The sequence below is a fragment of the Bacillus rossius genome, chromosome 1 (assembly GCF_032445375.1).
Source record: "Bacillus rossius redtenbacheri isolate Brsri chromosome 1, Brsri_v3, whole genome shotgun sequence".
Taxonomy (NCBI): Eukaryota; Metazoa; Arthropoda; class Insecta; order Phasmatodea; family Bacillidae; genus Bacillus; species Bacillus rossius.
This window is the reverse complement of record NC_086330.1, coordinates 78092216-78112891: the sequence shown is the minus strand read 5'-3', so window position 1 is coordinate 78112891 and position 20676 is coordinate 78092216. Positions and strand designations below refer to the sequence as shown.

The 20676-nt window shown below is 34.5% G+C and overlaps 1 protein-coding gene across 2 annotated transcripts in view; it reads right to left on the bottom strand.

Moving 5' to 3' along the window:
• LOC134538158 (protein disulfide-isomerase) overlaps window positions 1–20676 on the bottom strand; it is a 63585-nt gene that overhangs the window by 20708 nt on the left and 22201 nt on the right. For both annotated transcript variants that reach the window (XM_063379223.1, XM_063379213.1), the window contains exon 6: window positions 9127–9327. In XM_063379223.1, coding sequence (XP_063235293.1) covers window positions 9127–9327 — 201 coding nt within the window. The remainder of the gene's footprint in view (window positions 1–9126; window positions 9328–20676) is intronic.

Genomic DNA, 20676 nt, shown 5'->3' with positions numbered 1-20676 from the left:
TATTTGCATTCTTCAGAATAGTAAATATAATGTTTAGGTACCAGCTTACCTGCTGGCAATAAAATATCAGTAATGCCTCTACATTAATAACAAAATAATTGTTTTAAATAAGATTTCTTAAAATAATGAGTCAGTACCTGAATTTTCAAGGTTATGTTACTACATGGAAAATAAATGGCGGAGGTGCAAATCTTTGTTTTAAAGAATCGTCTACTGTCCAAGTACGGGTTAAATTCACCATAATCTATAATAAGGCTGTGCAGACTGGTTTTACATCATGAACCTCGTTTCAGGTTTCAATTCTCATAAAAAATGAGGGAATTGGAATCTTAGCGCTAAAATAAATATGAATGAAATTCAAGTGTGTCACACAGTGTTTTATTGCATAATCGTTACCATTAGTTTAGGGCATCAAAATTATGAGCAAAAATTCTCACATAAATGTTGCATGATATTTTTGTTTCCTGCTGTTAAGATTCTGAGCGCTTTGTATAGGTAAGTAAATATAATAGGATAAAGCAACGTACAATAGCAATCAGTATTCAAGTTGCTGTCAGACAATTTAGCAGTTATAATGGGAAAATGCTCGTTTAAGATATACCTGCACAATATGATTTCCTGTTTAATGTGGTCAAATGTTTCGGTCGCACCATTTTCTGAATAAGATATACATTATTTTTTTACATGCAAGATGTTCCTCAAACTTTTTCCTATATAAAACTTAATTTGTATTAAGTATTTTAAAACTAACCTTAAACCTTGGATAGGTATGCAATTCGTTACAGGCATCAAAATCCTGATGGCAAAATTACATTCTAATTTTCTAATTCAGCATTTTTGGCATTTTTATATATTTTTTCTTACAATTCAAATATAATTGTTTTATAACGCCACATGTTTTGCTTGCATTGGTTGGTTTATATTTTAATTGGCCTTAAACGTACGAACGGCCATAAATCGTAATATTCTCACTGGCAAAAAAAAAAGTACCACCAATGCATGAAAAGAACCTATTTTTTTTGCAGTAAAAGTTTGTTTTGTTATTATTTGAAATTTCTTCTTTGTTAGAGCAGAGATCAGTTGGTTAAATGTATGTTACCATGTACTTCAGGAATTCTATTTGAATTAGTGATGTGCGAGATCTCGAACCTCTAGAAAAATTTTGAGAAATACAGTAGAACCCCGATTTAACGAAGTGCTACGGTTACCGAAAATGTTTACTCTAAATCGATGTTTCGTTAAATCCGATTTACCGATTTTCAATTACCCCCGCACTCATAATCGCGTACCTACGTTTCCATATCGTAGACAGGGTCGACGCTGATATCTTGTGCTGCCGTGCTATCTCAGACTTCGTCAACTTTCCATCTTCAACGTTTTTGATCTCGCTCGTACGGCCCCCGGTTCGTACGTACACGTCGGTCGTACATACAGAATTTTAGAATTCGTGAAAAATGAGGCATAAAAAAAAGTTTAAAAATATGTAAAGTGTAAGAAATACGTTAAAGTTTATTAAAATACAGTCGCAACCTGCAGCGTTTTTAACAAAAACGAGCTACATACACATTGTGTCACAGTAAAAAATTAAAAAAAAAAAAAGGCCGCAAAATGATGGAAATTTACCGTCCATAGCGCGCCGCACGAGGAGAAAGGTCATTGTACTCGGTCAGCTGCTGTTACGGTGCGGCGTGGCCGCCGGCTGATTCTCTTTGTTCGCTCAGCTGCGCAGCACTTATAAAAAACGTATTCCAAAAACTAAACACCGCGCACAAAGCTCTTACTGAGAATATAGAGCTGTAGCAAACCGTATGTATTCGGTACTGAGTAACGGGTGCGCCATCTAGTAACGAGTAACGAAACGTTACACACGGCTGCATCTCGTTACTCACATTTTTCGTATGTTTTACGCATGCGCGCGCATATTCGATGAATTTGCGTTACAAAGAACGATGTTTGTTTATTAAGTAAAGTATAATTTGGAAATTCGTCGTCATTTTTTTTTACTGCTTATTAAAGGTATTGTGTGTGTAGATAAAGTTTGAGATTGGAACAGAAACAACGCAAGAAAGTATTGTTTACAAATTAGAAATATGTATGTTTTTGTTTTTTATTATCGCGTATTTTCACGTTTTTTTTGTTATTATCTTAAAAGAGATAATATAAAAAAACCGCATTAATGAGATTTAATTGTTTCTTGGTTAACAAAAACTGTTAATTATCAAATATTGTTAATTGTTTATATTCTACTTATTATTATTTACGCGACGTCATAATGTACGCGTACGCAATACCACTCGATTCATTGGTGCAACATAAAATAGCTTTTTAATGCGGTTTCAGAAGTAACGAGTAACGTAACGATACGATAGTAACGAGTACTAATTGTTATAGTAACGAATACATACGGGTATGCTTTTTTTCGTTACTTTTACACATCTAGAGAATAATGATAATGGCGTATTGGTGTGACGTGGTCACAAGTTGAAAAAACCTGGAGGATGGGAAAGGGAATATTTGGAAACGTGTGATTATTGGCTAGCACTGTTACTATGCGGGCGTATTTGGAAGATAACCATAACATGGAGTCAAGCCAGGAATTGAAGAGGGGGAGGGGGATGCGGACAAAGAAACCCTTCATGACGTCATGTGTCGCGGACAGTCTATCTATCCAGGCGCGCACAATGGCACGCACCTACGCAATTCAGTTACAGCGCCCGGAGTTTTTAAGCAATTTGAACAATTTTTTTAATTTTAGTATTTGGACAGATGATGCAAAGGCACATATTAATGTATAGTACCTCCATTCTATTACTGACACCACAGAGTGTATTTTTTAATAAGATTCCATTACTATTTACTTGCATTTTTTGGAAATCTATATTATTATTTTAATAAATTGGTGATTTTTGTTGGTTCCTGAAAACCTTTACGTTAAATCGCTGTTTTCGTTAAATTCGTGTTCGCAAAATCGGGGTTCTACTGTATTGCATTCTCGAACAGCGAACGAGAAAAATAATTTCTCGAAAAAAAACATGAATTTTTTTTGGTACCGGTAACAACTCAATTTGGTATGGAAACTAAATTTGATATTGATTGTTGTATTCTAATATGTTGAACATTACACACACACTGACATTATTTTAGTTTAAATGTTTTAAAAATACCAAACGCATCTGCCTGTTTGGACGAAAAATGATTTGGCAGAACACAAAGCAAACATGATGCAATCATTAAGAGATATTAAGACTAGCCGATAGTCAACCATACAAAACCATATCAATAATCGAAACTGTGAATAAAAACTGTCATATAAAATTCCAATTTATCCTGAAAGAAAAACTGCCGTATTTAATTTTTAAATTACGTAAGCGTAATACATAATAAAATACGTTCGAACCTATCCTACAAAATTGGTTTTGTTTACATACATGTTATTACGGTCAAGTTATTAAAGTATTACCTTTAATTTAGTCATAATATTTTGTTCGGTAATGTTTAATAGCATACTGAAATGTTGATTACAGCAAAATACAAAATTTACTTTTTAACGAACAAAAGGGAATGGTGGTCATGCTGACCGTGTGCCAGGCCGAGTCTGCTTCGCTGTTCCATTTCTTATTTCATTTCCGATAAAAGACTGGTCAAGTGATTGTTAAATGGACTAGAATGGAAAGGAATGGATTGAACACGCAGAACAATTCATGCCCTTGTATTACGTAAAATTACATGAATGTGTGTGTTCAATCCCGTTGATAAGGCAGAATAAATAGTATGTTCATCCCATTTCCTTTTCCACCTTTGTTTCACTCAGTCTCAGTCGTAAGACGTAACGAGTAATGAATCCCGCCAAAGCCTCCCTCGTATAATTACTTTGTTTTCATTACAGTACCAGAGTTTCCCATTTACGCGAGCTACTCTGCGGGTATGAATAAATAATGTGACGCCTGTAAATGTTATTAGGAATATAAGAATAATTTCCTAATATTGCTTTATGTTCAACTGCGGCATAACCAAGTGGAAAAAAAAGTGTTGCGGAAATATAACAGTTTAACAGAAGTAAACTTTGTTGTCAAATTAAACTTTGATTTTACGGTAAAATGGAAGATGTGGACATATCTGTGTGGCGATAAGTCAATGGGTACGTGTAACATTTGTAGAAAAGTTATCAAAATGAAGTCCGGAAATATATCAGGTCTACTGAGACATCTTTCACAGCACTCTGCCATAAAAAATAAATTTGATGACCTTCAGAAACAAAAATTATCACTGCCTAGATTTTCTAGTGTATCTGGAGAACCTGTGCCCAAACAGCTTAAAATAGAGGAAACATTTAAATGCTCTCCAACTCATGTGAAAGCTACAGCCATCACAAATTCAATTGGGGAATGGCTGGCTGATACCATGTTACCTTATAACACAGTGGAGAACATGTCTTTCATAAAAGTTCTTGGTACTGCACAGCCTCTATACAGAGTACCTAGCAGAACTACGTTTTCACGCAGTGTAGTCCCCGGCTTGTATCTTAAAGTTAAAGAAAATGTGAGCAAACAAGTGGAAGATGCATTGGCAAGTGTAGCTTCCATGTCTTTCACATGTGACTTGTGGACTTCCCTTGCCAATGATGTGTTCATGGCAGTGACATGCCACTTTCCAAAGATTTTACCCTCAAGACTTTTTGACTTGGTTGTTATCACTTTCCGGGAGGTCACACTCTTGCTGCCATTCCAAAGCAAAATATATTCTCTCTGATTCAGAAAAACCTGAAGCTCAAGAAAAGAAATCATCTCTCTGGAATGTGTTCGATGAACTGGCACAACAGGCTGAAAATAATGACAACATGGAAGTGACAGCCTATCTTTCTTTGCCCACTATTCCAAGAGCGGATGACCCCTTAAAGTGGTGGAAAGAGAAGGGCAGTAGTCTTTACCCCGAATTGAGCAAAATTGCAATGCAGTTTCTCGGGATTCCTGCGACTGAGGCAGCCAGTGAACGAGTGTTCTCAGGAGCTGGGAACATTGTGAGCTAGCTGCAGGAGACAACTTCTTGCTATAGAACATGTGCAAGAACTTGTTTTTAATTTTCTCCATGAAAATTAGAAAAGGATGTAAAAATAGTGTGTTTAATAGTGTGTTTAATAATTCAAGGTGTTTTCATCATAATTTGTTATTTTTATTGATACGATTATTGTTATTATTAGTACAGGTTATTTTTATTTCTTCTTAGATGATTTCTTGTTGATACTTATCATCACAATTAACATGTTAGCTACTAGACTTTTACCTAAGTGAGTGAATGTTTATTTATAATTCAGTGTAGGCCTACATAACGTGTGGTGCATGTCAGTTGTGCACAGGCAACTAAATTGTCATTCTATATTTTAAACAACAGTTTTATGTACAGAACAATATATTTTGAAAGTGATATCTACAGTAAACCTTGATTATTTAAAAACTTCTCATTCTCGTCTCGTTTCTTGCGAGAAAAATATTTTCTTCTCGAAAATTTCTCGAGGTCTAAATCTCATTCTCGTACAACCCTAATTCAAATATACAGTAGAATCTTGTTATAAAGTACATCAATAAAGCCTCAACTTTTATACTTAGTAATGAAAGTACTTTATTCTGAAAGTCTATATATTTACCTTTAAAACGTAGTATTTTTTAATTTTTAAAAATAAAGTATTAGGGGATCAAATTTTACATTAGCTTGGAAGCAAATATTTGTAAAACAAGAATAAAAAAAAAATTACTGAACTTAATACAGTAACCTAAATTCTAGATCTTCACATATAAAATTTATATCTGTTGAACACAAAATGACAAATGGGTTCAACTATTTTCCAGATGTGTACATTTATTGGGATAGAATTTCCTTGTTATCTCCTAGACGAAGTCTCTTGCGACCAGCAGCTAAAGATGACTGTTTGTACAGTTTAATTATTTTTTCGCGATCTTTTATTATTTTTGACAGTGTAGTGGGCACCAAACCAAACGACCGTGCCACATTTGCATTTTTCCTGCCTTTGTCAACTTCTTTTAAAATTTCCACTTTTTCCTTCAAAGCGAACTGCTTGCGTTTCTTTTTATCTTTTTGGCCATCCATCCTGATTAAAGTATTCAATCAAAAATATTGTTTGCCTCGTGCCACGTCAAACGTAAACAAACCTCGCATCCATAGATAACCACAGCGCGCGTCATAGAATGGCTGTACCAGGCGATATTCCGACCTTCATGGCAACACAATTAACGTGTGTCGGCCATGTTGTGACACCAAACAGTTCAAAACTTAACCTGCATAAATTAACATTATTGGATTTTCTATTTCGTATATAAGTTAAAATATAATTTTTATTTAATGTTTGTATCTGCTGTACTGCAACTGGGTACATTTCCAGCCCAGATTATGTTAATAATTTATTTTAATTTATATTTCTTCGTCCTGTATATATTTTTATCATTTGAAAACTCTTTGGATTTGTTAATGTATATCTATGTAATTGAAGCTCTATGACTGAAACAAACGTTTTGAGAACTAGCAATTGCAAGGACCCCTATTAGAACAATTGAACTTGTAACAGTAAATTGCTAATTTGACACCTTGTTTATTAATCTAAAATTTTATAACTAAATGTCTTTATTTTAAATGTAACGTAAGATTTTGTATTCCGCGCTATTGTTGCGCACGGGATTGATGTATTTCATTTAAAAGATTTGTAACTATCATTAGTTCTCGGCCAATCAGGAGCCGTATTTTAAATGTGGCACGCATTGTTAAACTACTTAAATTAAGAAGGTTTTAAAAAGGTAATGTAATGGCCTATCAATGAATAGACACGTATCTGACTTCGTCGAAAACTATCTTGAAGGATAGCTATTTAGAAATAGGCATCCGCACAAACGGATGAAAGGAACGGATTGTTTAAGTGTCATTGTACATTAATAGGGCTTTATCCAAAAGTTTAACGATTCTAGGAGTACATAAATACGTGAGTAATATATGACTGTTTGTTACTCCATCTCGTTAATACGAAACACGTATCACGCCCATAACAAATTAATTTTGTCAAGAAAGACATTGAGAAACTTAAATATTGTAATATTAATTACGCGAATTTAATTTGACACTTGTATAACACCCAACCCAACTTTAATTACCCAGTGGTCTGGGAGAGAGAGCATCAAAGCTCTACCGAGACTGAATCTGTGTATACGATATTGGACCCGAACAAAAGAGACATTTGATTGCTAAGTAAATGTGCACATCGTCACTCCAGACATTTTTCCATATATATATATATATATGTTCTGCAGTGACAACAATTATTAAAATTTTGAAAGCAGTAATATTTTTCCTTTTGCTAAAAACCTGAGATAATTCTGACTTTCATTAATAAATTATTAAAATCACCATTGTGTTTTGTAATATTATAATATACCTATTATCAACTGTATCCCTATACACAAGCATATGTGCATGTATATAAATCTGTGTGTCAATACAAGTAGCTGCACATATTAATCTGGCGCCACAAGCACTGAGGCCTTTAGTAGTTGTACACTGTGTTAATTAAAACTTTTAAAACGTGCTCTACAAATAACCAAAAGATGGCGCAGCTAAAAAAGAATTGTCTGAAGAAGGGCGAGACAGTAATTGTTTAGATCGTCTCGTGCACTTAAGTGTTTGATCTATGGAGAAAGAAGAATGGCGTGTTATACTGTACTATGATTCTATGAATCGTTGAGACAGTGTTTGTTTATGTTTAATACTTGTTAACGATTATTGAAAGTGATAAAAATTAATCATAATGTACATTTATATTAAAGAACCCCTGCGCAAACACAGTAACAATTATGTAAAATTTTCCTGATAACTGGAAAAGAATGGTCGTTGTATTGAAAGGTAGGATAGTTTTTAATGTTAAAGTGAAATATTTTTACATTGTTTACATTGGTGTTTTGAGCGGGAATTTAAAATCATACGTTGAAATGAAAGATACTTTACTCTGAAGTACGTTGTAACGGAATTTCACTGTATTATGCTTTAATGAAGACAAAAATTTACAAATTATGGCCAAAAAATATAGAAACTAAGATGGCTTTCCTATCTCTCCACAAATTCATTGTAGACTATACTCTAGAACATACATTTTCCGTGAATTATTACATCGTGAAATGTTCATAACATTGAAAGAATGGGATTTGTTTATCGTTTTCATATGATAAACTTATCGTTAAGAGAGGTAACAAACATTAAAAAAATACCCGTAACCGTAACCATAGTTATCAAAAGTCAGTTCTGGGGCTGATATTTTAAAGGAACAGTAACCAGAACCAAAAAATTGGGGAACTGCACCAGCCTAATCTATAAATAGTTACACAAACAAATCTAATTTGATAATAATACCAGATCACTAATAAGAATTAAACTCTAAAGAGTGCAACATCCAGTTGCTGACAAGTTCCCAATCATGTGGGACTATGCATGTTTAAGTACACATTCATTAAAATGGAAGTCCATTACCCAACTGACACCACTCAAACCCACAGACTAGTCTTGCAACAGTAACTAAAGCTGATGCTATTTTCCCCGCCTATCTACTGCAATTCGCCGGTCTGGCCGAACGAGAAGTCTGCCCTTCCGTTACAATGTAAGTCAGATGATCCAGCCACGAATGAGGAGCAGAGGAATTTTTAGTTATTGATTTACTATTTTGGTTTTGGACTCTTCACAAGATGCACCAGATACAGAGCCCACTTCATGTAGAGTCTTTTTAATTTTTGTTTGCCCTATCAGCTTTATATTTTGTCTATAGTGTACCTGTATTTGTCTCATGCCTATCGCAAAAGTAAACCAGCTTTAATTCTTGAAAGGCATGTTACAAATGAAAAATTAATTAATTTATCATTAGATGGACATACACCATGAAAGTCACGGATATTTCAGATGTGGTCAGCCATGGCTTGCTGTAAGGAGCCTGGAGGGGTTAACACAGAAAACCAAAATCAGGATGGGAGAAGTGGGACTATACTGGATCCTCTTGAATGCTGGTCCAACACGGGACTACTGCACCACCTCGCTGGATTTTATTATTCAGTAATGCAAGTGTTTTAAAGTGGAGGGTCGCACCTTGAGCTTGCCCTTGAGGAAGGTGTGCACGAAGGAGCGGACATTGTCGGCCGAGATCTCGGCGTCATCAGGCTTGTACTTGGCCATGTCCTCCTCGAGCCGGATCAGCCGCATGGCCGGCACCTCCTCCTTCTTCATGCCGAAGAACTCGAGGATGCGCTGGTGGTCCTCTTCGTCCGTGTTGATGGACACAAACAGCACCTGTCACATACACCACGTGCTGCTTTATCACACTGGACAGCTACTTTACATCGCAGGGGAGACCCATCGTTATCAACCGTTCCAATAACAATTTAACTATAAAAAAAGTGTAGTACATAAGTTGAGACTGGAGAATTTTATTAACATGTCTAACTAGTACAGGTAAAAATTTGCTAAACATATGCATGTTTTGGCAACAAAAACAAAATTATATTTCTGCTATTTTTCATATATAATGACACACTTTTATTAGGTGAAGCAGCCACTGTTTTTTGTTATTATTAATATAATTAATATATGTATTAGAATTCTGTGCTGTAAAATCAAGTGGACAAATAAGTCGTCCATTTCCAAAACTCGTTAAGTCCACAATTTTCCGAAATTGAGATTAGTGCGCCATTTTGTAGAGCATAGCAATATGCATCGCTCGAAGAAACAAAACTGCTACAAAAGCCTTTTTTCCCCCCTGAAAAAATTAATTGAAAACTGGATACAGTTCCAAATCCATCAAGTCCATGGCCAAAACAGTATCAAAACTCGTTATGTCCACCAGCACAACAAGCTACAAAACCTGTTAAGTCCAGCTAGTTTTCTGTTCACTTTTCCTACTACAGATTCAAAATATGTTATGTCCAAAATGTATTTACTAGTGATGGGTCGATTCCGATTCCGGAATCGGTCGGTTCCACCGATTCCACTGGAATCGTGGGATTCAGAATACAATGGTTTTGGAATCGACCATGACCGATTCCTGCATTGTTTTTAAGTTTGCAAAATACATAATCTACGCAACGTAAGAAAATATTAAAATGCATGCAAATATAATTTTTAAAACTACATAATACAATCTTTTTTTACGGAACTGATTTACGAATTACGGTGATTAACGTATTTATTTACTTGCACCGCCATTTTCCCTACTGTACAAATGCAGTATCTACTTTCCCACTTTAAGCGAAAGCATTTTTAGGAAATTACGTTGCAGCAGCACTGCATTTAATAGCAAACCTTCAAAAATAATTAGACAAAACCATAAATGTTTAAAGAAAATAATGTAAATGTAAACGGCAAATAATGTAAACGTTAACTATTTGATCATGGCAGCTACATTTGCCATTGTAAACAATCTAATTTTTTTTGGTGCTACCTGCCATGGTAAACCATACGGCCATGAACAAAATCTTTGGTGACGTGAACGTGAACATCTCTACACATTAAACTTTAAAGAATTAAAATGAAATAATTTTTGAATGAAATTTTACCCAAATTCACAGTGGATTATTGCAACCATATTAAAATAAGTTAAAAAGCAACATAACCAAATTGCTTTAAATCGGCGTTCTTGTGCGTGTTAAGCGATGCTCGTTTTACGTTAGATATATTTTGGAAAGGCAGTTGGCAAGTCTGAATTTCCAAACATTGCTGCGGAAACGTTCATAAATTTTTATTACCAAATGGCAAACATAAACAATCTTTTGAAAGTAGTAGTGTTAGTTTAACAGAATTGTTTCCGATAAATTTCTGAAATGAATTAAATGTTAACACGCGATTATTTGAAGAGTTTAAATATTTTGTGTAAGAAAATCTCACCATAAAATGTGAAAATTGCACAGAACTTTCTTACTCAAGAACCGAAAATTTATTTTCTCTTTACGATTGTGAGGAACTGCAAGACTGGATGGATTTATTCTTTTCACCAAGTGAGATAATTAAGTTCTAGATAATATATTAAAACGTAAGCATCTCTGACATTTTATTTTAGTGTGGTGCATATTTGTTTGTCATTTCCATCATAATGAGATAATAAAGTATTATTTTTACATTTCCCTTTTTTATTTTTTTTCCGCCATGGTCCCTTGAAATATGTATAAACGAGGTTATATTGACATTTTATTTGGATCATTATTTAGTTGTGCTTGAAAATAAAATTCTTAACCTAACCGTACAAACCTCTTTTTTTACAATTAATTAATTGAGTTGATAATGTAAGGTATCTAAAGTTTGTTAAGTTATAACATTATTTACAATTTAAGTCATTAGACATCTTTGATTATTGGCAGTGTTTGAACACGTGTTTCGTCTAACTATATGCAAGGTTAAAAGGCCAAATTGTGCTAGAAATACAAGGTAGCGTAACTTGATGGTAATGAACATACTTTTTAACATTATATAAGCTGTATATAATGTTAATTTCTGCACAGAAAATGAAACACAACATAATTACATTTTTAAAATCATAAACAACCTTTTTTTTCTTAGTATATTACTCTGTTGAACATTGTCAGATAAAAATTAAGGAATCGGAATCGGATTCAAAGAATCAACCCTTTAATTTAAGAATCGAAAATGGAATCGGAATCGGTATATTTTAGGAATCGGCCCAACACTAGTATTTACCCACCGAATGTTGGCAGAGATCATCCAGGTTCATTTTTTTGTTGATCGTATAGTAACTGGGTCTTAAAAATTGTTTGTGTTAGTTGGTAAACATGTAAAAATAATTATTGTAGGACATGTAAACAACCTACATAATATTGTTTTTGTTTTGCTCTCTTCTTGGTTATTTTTATGGTGGAATTGGTAGAGTATTGTATTCGTAAATAACAATGCAAAGTGATGAAACACTACGTCCAGCTTTACCTGGGAATGCAAGAAAAAAAGACAAGGAATAAGGAGACATGGAAGAAATCTACAGCACAGAGGATGAGGTTAGAATAAACTCTTCCCCTTCATGGCCTATATTACTGCATTGTTGTTTTTAACTTAACTCGTTCAACAGTTTAATGAAAGTTTTGTTATTATTTTAAGTACACCTGCAAGGTCTTGACGAGGATGCCTACATGCTATCACCAGAGAGGCTCATACAAGTGCAGTGAATTGAGCATGCAAGACGTTCGACGCATGAACCAAAACTTTTATGTACATCCAGACCGTCAACTTCAAAATGAATTCATCTTGAAAAATACTACGTGTGAAACACCACATCGTAAGAGACCCCGTAACAACGTTAAAGGGAAAGAGGTTACAGTTAGAAATTAATGTAACAAACAGCGTGCAGGAGTTGAGCAAAGAGTACAGGTATGTAAAAAGACATTTACAAACATTCTAGGAGTTAGAAGAGACATGGTGCAGAATGTTTGCAAACAATATTTTCATTCAGGCTGTACACCTGTAGAAAAAAGGGGAGGTGACAGAAAAACAGCTAAATTTCAGAACAAGCTAGATGCTTTGAAGGGTTTCATTGAATCTAGTGATAGGTCGATTCCGATTCCGGAATCGATCGGTTCCACCGATTCCAGTATAATCGTGGGATTCAGAATTCAATGGTTTTGGAATCGACCATGACCGATTCCTGCATTGTTTTTAAGTTTGCAAAATACATCTCCTACGCAACGTAAGAAAATATTAAAATGCATGCAAATTTTTAAACTACATAAAACATAATACAATATTTTTTTTACGGAACTGATTTACGAATTACGGTGATTAACGTATTTATTTACTTGCACCGCCATTTTCCCTACAGTACAAATGCAGTATCTACTTTCCCGCTTTAAGCAAAAGCATTTTTCTGAAATTACGTTGCAGCAGCACTGCATTTAATAGTAAACCTTCAAAAATAATTAAGATAATTAGATAGACAAAACCATAAATGTTTAAAGAAAATTATGTAAATGTAAATGGCAAGTAAAATAATGTAAACGTTAACTATTTGATCATGGCAGCTACATTTACCATTGTAAACAACCTAATTTTTTTTGTGCTACCTGCCATGGTAAACCATACGGCCATGAACAAAATCTTTGGTGACGTGAACGTGAAAATTAAGATGTTTCACATCTCTGCACTTTAAACTTTAAAGAATTAAAATGAAATCATTTTTGAATGAGATTTTACCCAAATTCACAGTGGATTACTGCGACCATCTTAAAATAAGTTTAAAAGCAACATAACCAAATTGCTGTAAATCGGAGTTCTTGTGCGTGTTCGGCGATGCTCGTTTTACATTAGATATATTTTGGAAAGGCAGTTGGCTAACCTGAATTTCCAAACATTGCTGCTGAAACGGTTGTAAATTTTTATTACCAAACATAAACAATATTTTGAAAGTACAGCAAAACCCCTTATTTGCACTTTTCATGGGGACAAAGTAAAAAAGTGTAAAAAGCGGGAAAGTGTAAATAAAGGGAAAAGTATAAAAAGGAGTACAGTTTACCTTATTTAGAATTTTTTTCCTTTTGTTTAATAGCACATACTACAATGCAGGTACAAACACACTAACAACAAATTTTACTTTAGTATTTCATCCATTATTAATTTACCACATTTGACAAAAATAAAAAAAAGAATGAAAGCCAAAATGTTTTTCTGATTACTTCCTAAAAATAAATTTGAAATTTTCTTCTGCTTGCTTTTTTGGCTGTTCAAGATTATTTGCCTCTCCAAATTATAAATACAGTTGCAACCGGCAGGGTTTATAACAAATACGGGCTACATACACATTGCTCACAGTAAAAATTTTTTTAAGAAAAGGCCGCAAATTGTTGAATATTTACCGTCAATAGCGCGCCAAACGCGGAGAAAGGTCATTGTACTCGGTCAGCTGCTGTAACGACGCGGCGGCGCATGCGCACTCTATGCTCCGCCCAGACTCATGACTCATGACGCCATCAGCCGCCAACCAATAGATGCGAGCTTAGCGGAAAAAAATATAAGCTCCACCTCCCGTGTACCAATTTTATCCAGTTCTAATACCAGTTTATTGGTATACGCACCAGTTTTCTCGCTGCCGTGACATGTTCAAGTTTACGTTTATCATGATGTCTTGATACCAATAATTAATTATTTACGATCCCCAGAAATAAATGGTTAGTTTAAAAAATATGGCGTCAACTGTACAACACTTCCCAAATTATAAAAGACGTATAAAACAGTTACCAAGACACCGCTCATTTTATCTTGTGAAGTTTATGTCTCGTACCAGTATTTCGGCTAAGTTGTGACATAAATACAGTATCAGAACTTACAAGCAGCCATGTTTGTACATTCATGAGTTTACGTTTTTCCCTCGTGCATTTTAGATTGTCTCCTGCTATAATTACTCGTACTTTTACACGCCTAGGCTTAAATTATTACATGTTTAGAAATAAAAGCAACTTTTCATGTTATAAAATATGTATATTTTGCTATTTAAAATGTTCATTGCCTACTAGCTCCACGGTATTTTCTGGTTGTTTATGGTTGTTACGTGACGTAAATAGCGGGATTGATTCGATTTTTGAGACGTAATTCGCGGGAAAGTATTGTATTGGACTATATGGGAACCAAACGGGACCTGAAGAATATAGTGCAAATAACGGGAAAACGTAAATAACGGTAACGTAAATAAGGGGTTTCGCTGTAGTTGTGTTAGTTTAACAGAATTGTTTCCGATAAATTTCTGAAATGAATTAAATGTTAACACGCAATTATTTGAAGAGTTTAAATATTTTGTGTAAGAAAATCTCACCATAAAATGTGGAAATTTTGAGATGCTAAAACATGCACAGAACTTTCTTACTCAAGAACCGAAAATTTATTTTCTCTTTACGGTTGTGAAGAACTACAAGACTGGATAGATTTATTCTTTTCACCAAGTGAGATAATTAAGTTCTAGGTAATATATTAAAACGTAAGCATCTCTGACATTTTATTTTAGTGTGGTGCATATTTGTTTTGTGTCATTTCCATCATAATGAGATAATAAAGTTTTATTTTTAAATTTCCCTCTTTTTATTTTTTCACCCTGGTCTCTTGAAATATGTATAAACGAGGTTATATTGTCATTTTATTTGTATCGTTATTTAGTTGTGCTTGAAAATAAAATTATTAACCTAACCATACAAACCTCTTTTTTTACAATTAATTAATTGAGTTGATAATGTAAGGTATCTAAAGTTGGTTAAGTTATAACATTATTTACAATTTACGTCATAAGACATCTTTGATTATTGGCAGTGTTTGAACACGTGTTTTGTCTAACTACATGCAAGGTTAAAAGGCCAAATTGTGCTAGAAATTCAAGGTAGCGTAACTTGATGGTAATGAACATACTTTTTAATAGTGGTGCACCGATATGACTTTACCGATTACCGATTCGATTACCGATTATGAGAGCAATAATCGGCAGATACCGATTCAGTTACCGATTATAATGAAGAAATTTTTTTAAGTGTAATAATGCACACAAAAATTTTTATTCCCATGTGAATTTAATAACAAGATTAGGTAAAATTGAGAATACGGTTATAATAACAGTATAAAAATATATAAAATACACTATTAAGTCATTGCAAAGTGTAAATTAAATTAAATTTACTTCTATTTGTACATATTTGTTATTGTAAACAACTTGAACTACAGTCTAATAATTGTAATTTACAATGGGTAAGTTTTTGTTGCGGAAAACTAGCATTATTATCGACTATCACATAAGGTTGCATCAAGAAATTACCGTTTAACAATGTAAACATGCTGCTTTATTTTGTTCACTTGAGTTTATAGAAACAGGTTTCCACACTTCACTTTTTTTTCTCCCTACTCGCCATCTCACTATAATTATATAAAAATGACCAAAAACCAATTCTAGCACATGTGATTTTATATATGTTGACTGAATATATAAAATTATAAATACTTTTTCACTTTTCACGTCACATACAAATAACAAACGGATAATGTTACCAAAGACGCCCATAACGAGTTTGTAAAACGCAGTGATAAAAACTAGAAGGTATCGGGACCACGATTTTTAACCGCTACTACGACTCGAAAACATCAATTGTCATAGAATCCACTGCAACTGTTTGTGGTATTTTGATTGCGTGCCATCTATTTTACGTCTCAGGCTATAGGTAGTGTACAAGGCCACTAAACAAAAGACAGAACAAAAGACGAAACGTAAATAAACGTGTAGGAAAAATTTATTTTTTATTGTTAGAGGCAATGAGATTTATTAAACTTAACGAAATATCTTTAATTATGATATGACGGAGTTAGATGAATTTTGTAATATATACAAATATTACCGTATTTCGTCCTAAAATGTGTAACAAAATAGTACACGGTAAAAACCTACTTTACGCCAGGACGTAAATAATCGGCAAAGTAATCGTTAAGATAATCGCCGATTACGATTAATTGGTAAGTACCCATAATCTCCGATTACGATTCATCGGTATCCGCATCGGTGCACCACTACTTTTTAACATTATATAAGCTGTATATAATGTTAATTTCTGCACAGAAAATGAAAAACAACGCAATTACATTTTTAAAATCATAATCGGAATCGGATTCGAAGAATTGACCCTTCAATTTAAGAATCGAAAATGGAATCGGAATCGGTATATTTTAGGAATCGGCCCAACACTAATTGAATCATTATGTCCAGTTCAGAAACATTACTGCAGATCGAAAAATGTGTATCGCTACTACCTCCCTAGTGATATGTCAATAGCCAAACTTAATGCTATGTACAATGATAAAGTGGTTTAGGACTTACAAGTTAATTACGAGTACTTTCGTACCTTTTTTGAGAACTACAACATTGGGTTCGGTTCCCCATTAACTGATGTGTGTTCATTTTGTTTAATGCACACTGAAACCATAAAAGACACTCACAATTAAGAGGAAAAAGTACAGCTGCAAACAGAATTGAATGTTCACAAAGCTAAAGCGAAGGCCTTGTTTGATATTCTTTGTACTGACGTGGAGGGAACAAAAACCAAATCTTTTGACTGCCAGAAAAACTTGGTTTTACCCAAACTTCCAGATCAGTCGTCATATTATTTGAGGCAGTTGTATTACTACAATTTCAAGGTTTGTGAAGGTTCGTCCATAGATCATCAAACGCAAGAGAACAAATTTTGCTACAAATAGTTGGAAAACGATTTCAATAAAGGTTCTGATCAAATTGCTTCTGCCATATACCATAGGTAGGGCCCCCTGAAAGTGGTAAATAAAATTTTCAGATTTTGTCATTAAAAATTACCAAAAGCGGTGTTAAAATTCACTTTAAAACACAAAAGCGGTGCTAAAATTCACTTAAAAACACAAAAGCGGTGCTAAAAACTAAAAAAAAAAAAAAAGTGCGTGTTTCCGTAAATATATCTAAAATTATTTAAGTTAAATAATTTTACTTGAACCTACTCATTACTGAATACCCTAAACAAATAAGTTACATATATTTATATGACAATACTTTTGATTTAGACACTGATTATTAGTTCATTCCCATAAACTAATCTGGAAAACTATTAATCCCTTTAACAAAATCGAGGACGCACCACAACGCCGAAATTCCAAATTGATCACGACGACAGCTAGAAAACTGCTGTGTACCACAACGCCAAAAGATGTCATTACAGGGCTGCCACAAAGGTTGGGTTAGGTTAGACTAGGTTAGGTTAGGTTAGGCTAGGCTAGGCTAGGCTAGGCTAGGCTAGACTAGGCTAGGTTAGGTAAGGTAATTAAGGTAAGTAAGGTAAGTAAGGTAAGGTTAGGTTTGATTGTGGTATTTCGGCGTTAAGGTACATTTAAGAAACACACACAAATTCATTCAGTTGTTATTTCGGCTTTGTGGTCAATTTTGACATTCGGCGTTATGGTATTTCCGCGTTGTTGTAAGGACCCAACAAAATCTATAAAAACTGTTGGCCAACTAATCATCATCGTCACACCATTCGAAAATTAATGTTTGTTTACATTTTCCCGCTTTTTGGCGCGATTTAAACTGCTTGATACTACGACGCTGTTCCAACTATATGGCAGCGCCCCCGGCTGACGTGATATGGCCACTCACGTAAGGCTGTTACAAACACTGTTTGCCCAATCATCTGCTTGCTTTTGTATTTATCCGGTGTCGTTGTTCCAAGCTGACGTCAGTGCCCCGAGCGGTGTGCGTACGCTTTAAAACTTCGCCTGTTTGTCTTATCTATCCAAACATTATGCCGGAAAGGAAAATAAACGCCGTAGTTTTGCGTATTTTTACAGTATATTTTTGGGTTTAACATTATAACGTGAGCGTGTGTAAGCTTTTGTTTGCTTTAGTGCATTTATGTTTGTTTGGCGGCCATGTTGTGGTGTTTGTTTACCATTGACGAGACAAGTCTTTTAACCAGTATTTAAATTTTGCGTAAAAACACTGCGATTTCGCGTTTTAATACAAAATTTCGTGTAAAAACGCTGTGTTATGGCGATTTTGCGTAAAAACTGTATTTAACTGTGATTTTGCGTTTATCGTCGTTTAATCGCGATCGCGAAAAGAACAGGCCCCTAACCATAGGTTATGCAATGCTGACTTGGAAGGTATCAAAACGGTAAACCTAGTAAGTGACGGTTGCGGGGGACAAAATAAGAACTGCATAATGGTTTTAATGGTATGTACCTGGATGGCAAAATGTGCCCCCCAGAGTGTTAAAAGTGTGAACCTTGTGGGTGGTCACTAATACATTCCTCCCGACAGAATTTTTGGTAGGACTGAAAAACAGGTCAAAGCTAAAGAGAACATTGTCAGTCCACAGGAGTATGTCAAAATTTTTGAGTGTGTTGGGACTGTCTATCACATGGGTACTGATGTAGAAGTATACGACTAGAAAACTTCTGTAATGGGCAAACTCAAGATGGCAACTACTCCTACTGTATCAGGTACAGCCAAGTTGCCTGCAAACTGGCATTTTAAATTTCAACCATGCAAACAGATTATCATTCAGAATTCCAGCACTGGTATCAAAGTCAGAGGAGAAACCACCTACAATGTAAGTATTGGGACTGCAAGAAGCATCTGCACAAAAGGGAATTCATGGAATGAAACCACACCAAGTACAATTGCCAAAGGAGAGGTTATCAAAGCTGCCAAGCTGGAAGATGTCAAAAAACTTCTCCAGGAAGACTATGGGGAGAACTCGGTGATGGATGAAAGGTTATCTTTTTACAAACAGCTTTGTATTAACCAAGAACATTTAATGCAAAAGAGTCATGAAGAAGAGGAGGTTGACAATATTGGGGATCTCCCCAAAGAAGATGATGTTTTGGGCATTTAAGTTGCACATAAATGCAGACACATTTTATTTTGCAGTTATAAATTGAGTGGTTCTGTTGGGTTTGCAAATTGCATGAATATAAAAATAAACACTGTTCTTTGAAACACTGTTTTAATGCTATCCCTGATTTACCAAATTCCGCCATTTTGTTAGACAAAACAGTTACAAAACTCGTTAAGTTCACATTACAGTTCCAAAAGTCGTTAAGTCCAACACATTATATTTATTTGTTAAAAATCTGCTGTTGTGCGATTTTATACAGTAATACCAATACAAAGTACTCAAATAAACAAACGTGTACTAATTTTCCCATTATTTTATCTCTTTTAGGAGAGAAATAAAACGTTTTTTCTAGAGCTGGGCGGGATCCCGATTTTTCGGGAAATTTCGGGAATGAATTTTTCTCGAAATTATTCGGGAAAGTAATATTTCCCGAAAATGTATATTGATAATTTTTCTGATCAAATCACTGCGTAACCTATCTTTAGGTGTCTTCGTAACGGAACATAAGTTTTCTGTGATTACAGTAGAACCTCATTTTTACGTACCTGAGATATACGAATTTGCGTAATTAACGTATTTTTTTACTGGCACCGTCATTTTCCCTATAGTTTTAATGCATTATTTTCCCGTTTAATGCAAAGCATTTCCCGCAATTAATGTTGCATTAGCGCTCCATTTTATAGCTAACCGTGACACAAGTTTAGACGGAACAATAAAAGTAAAGCGAATTGTGTAAACTGTATTTAGTTTACTTTACTACGTGCGTTTGTGGCCACGGCAATCTCTCAGCTTCGTTTGCCATTGTAAACATTTTTTTTGTGCCACTTGCCAAGGTGTACCATACGGCCATGAGTAAAACGTTTGGTGATGTGAACGTTCAAAGTCTTGTAAATATGGCGTCTTCGTGCATGTTCGGTGATGTTCGTTTTAACGAATAAGAAATATTGCGGAAAGACGTTTGCGACACTGATGTATATTACATCGAAATGTATTTGAACGATCATAATTTGGGTGTTTAGGACAAACGACGGTGAAAGCAAAGATAGGCGTTGAGAAAAACTGTGGTGAAATGTTATTTCTAAATATTGACATATCGTAAAGTTTGTCACCGATGCTGTTCCACACACAAAGCCGAGCGCCAGAGATTCAGGTTCCTTTCTCTACAGAACAAGATATTCAATGTATTTTACTCCGGTTTTAAACGCATTGTGATATTATCTGTGTTGGCGAGTATTTTAGTGTGAAGTTTTTTACATAAGGTGTG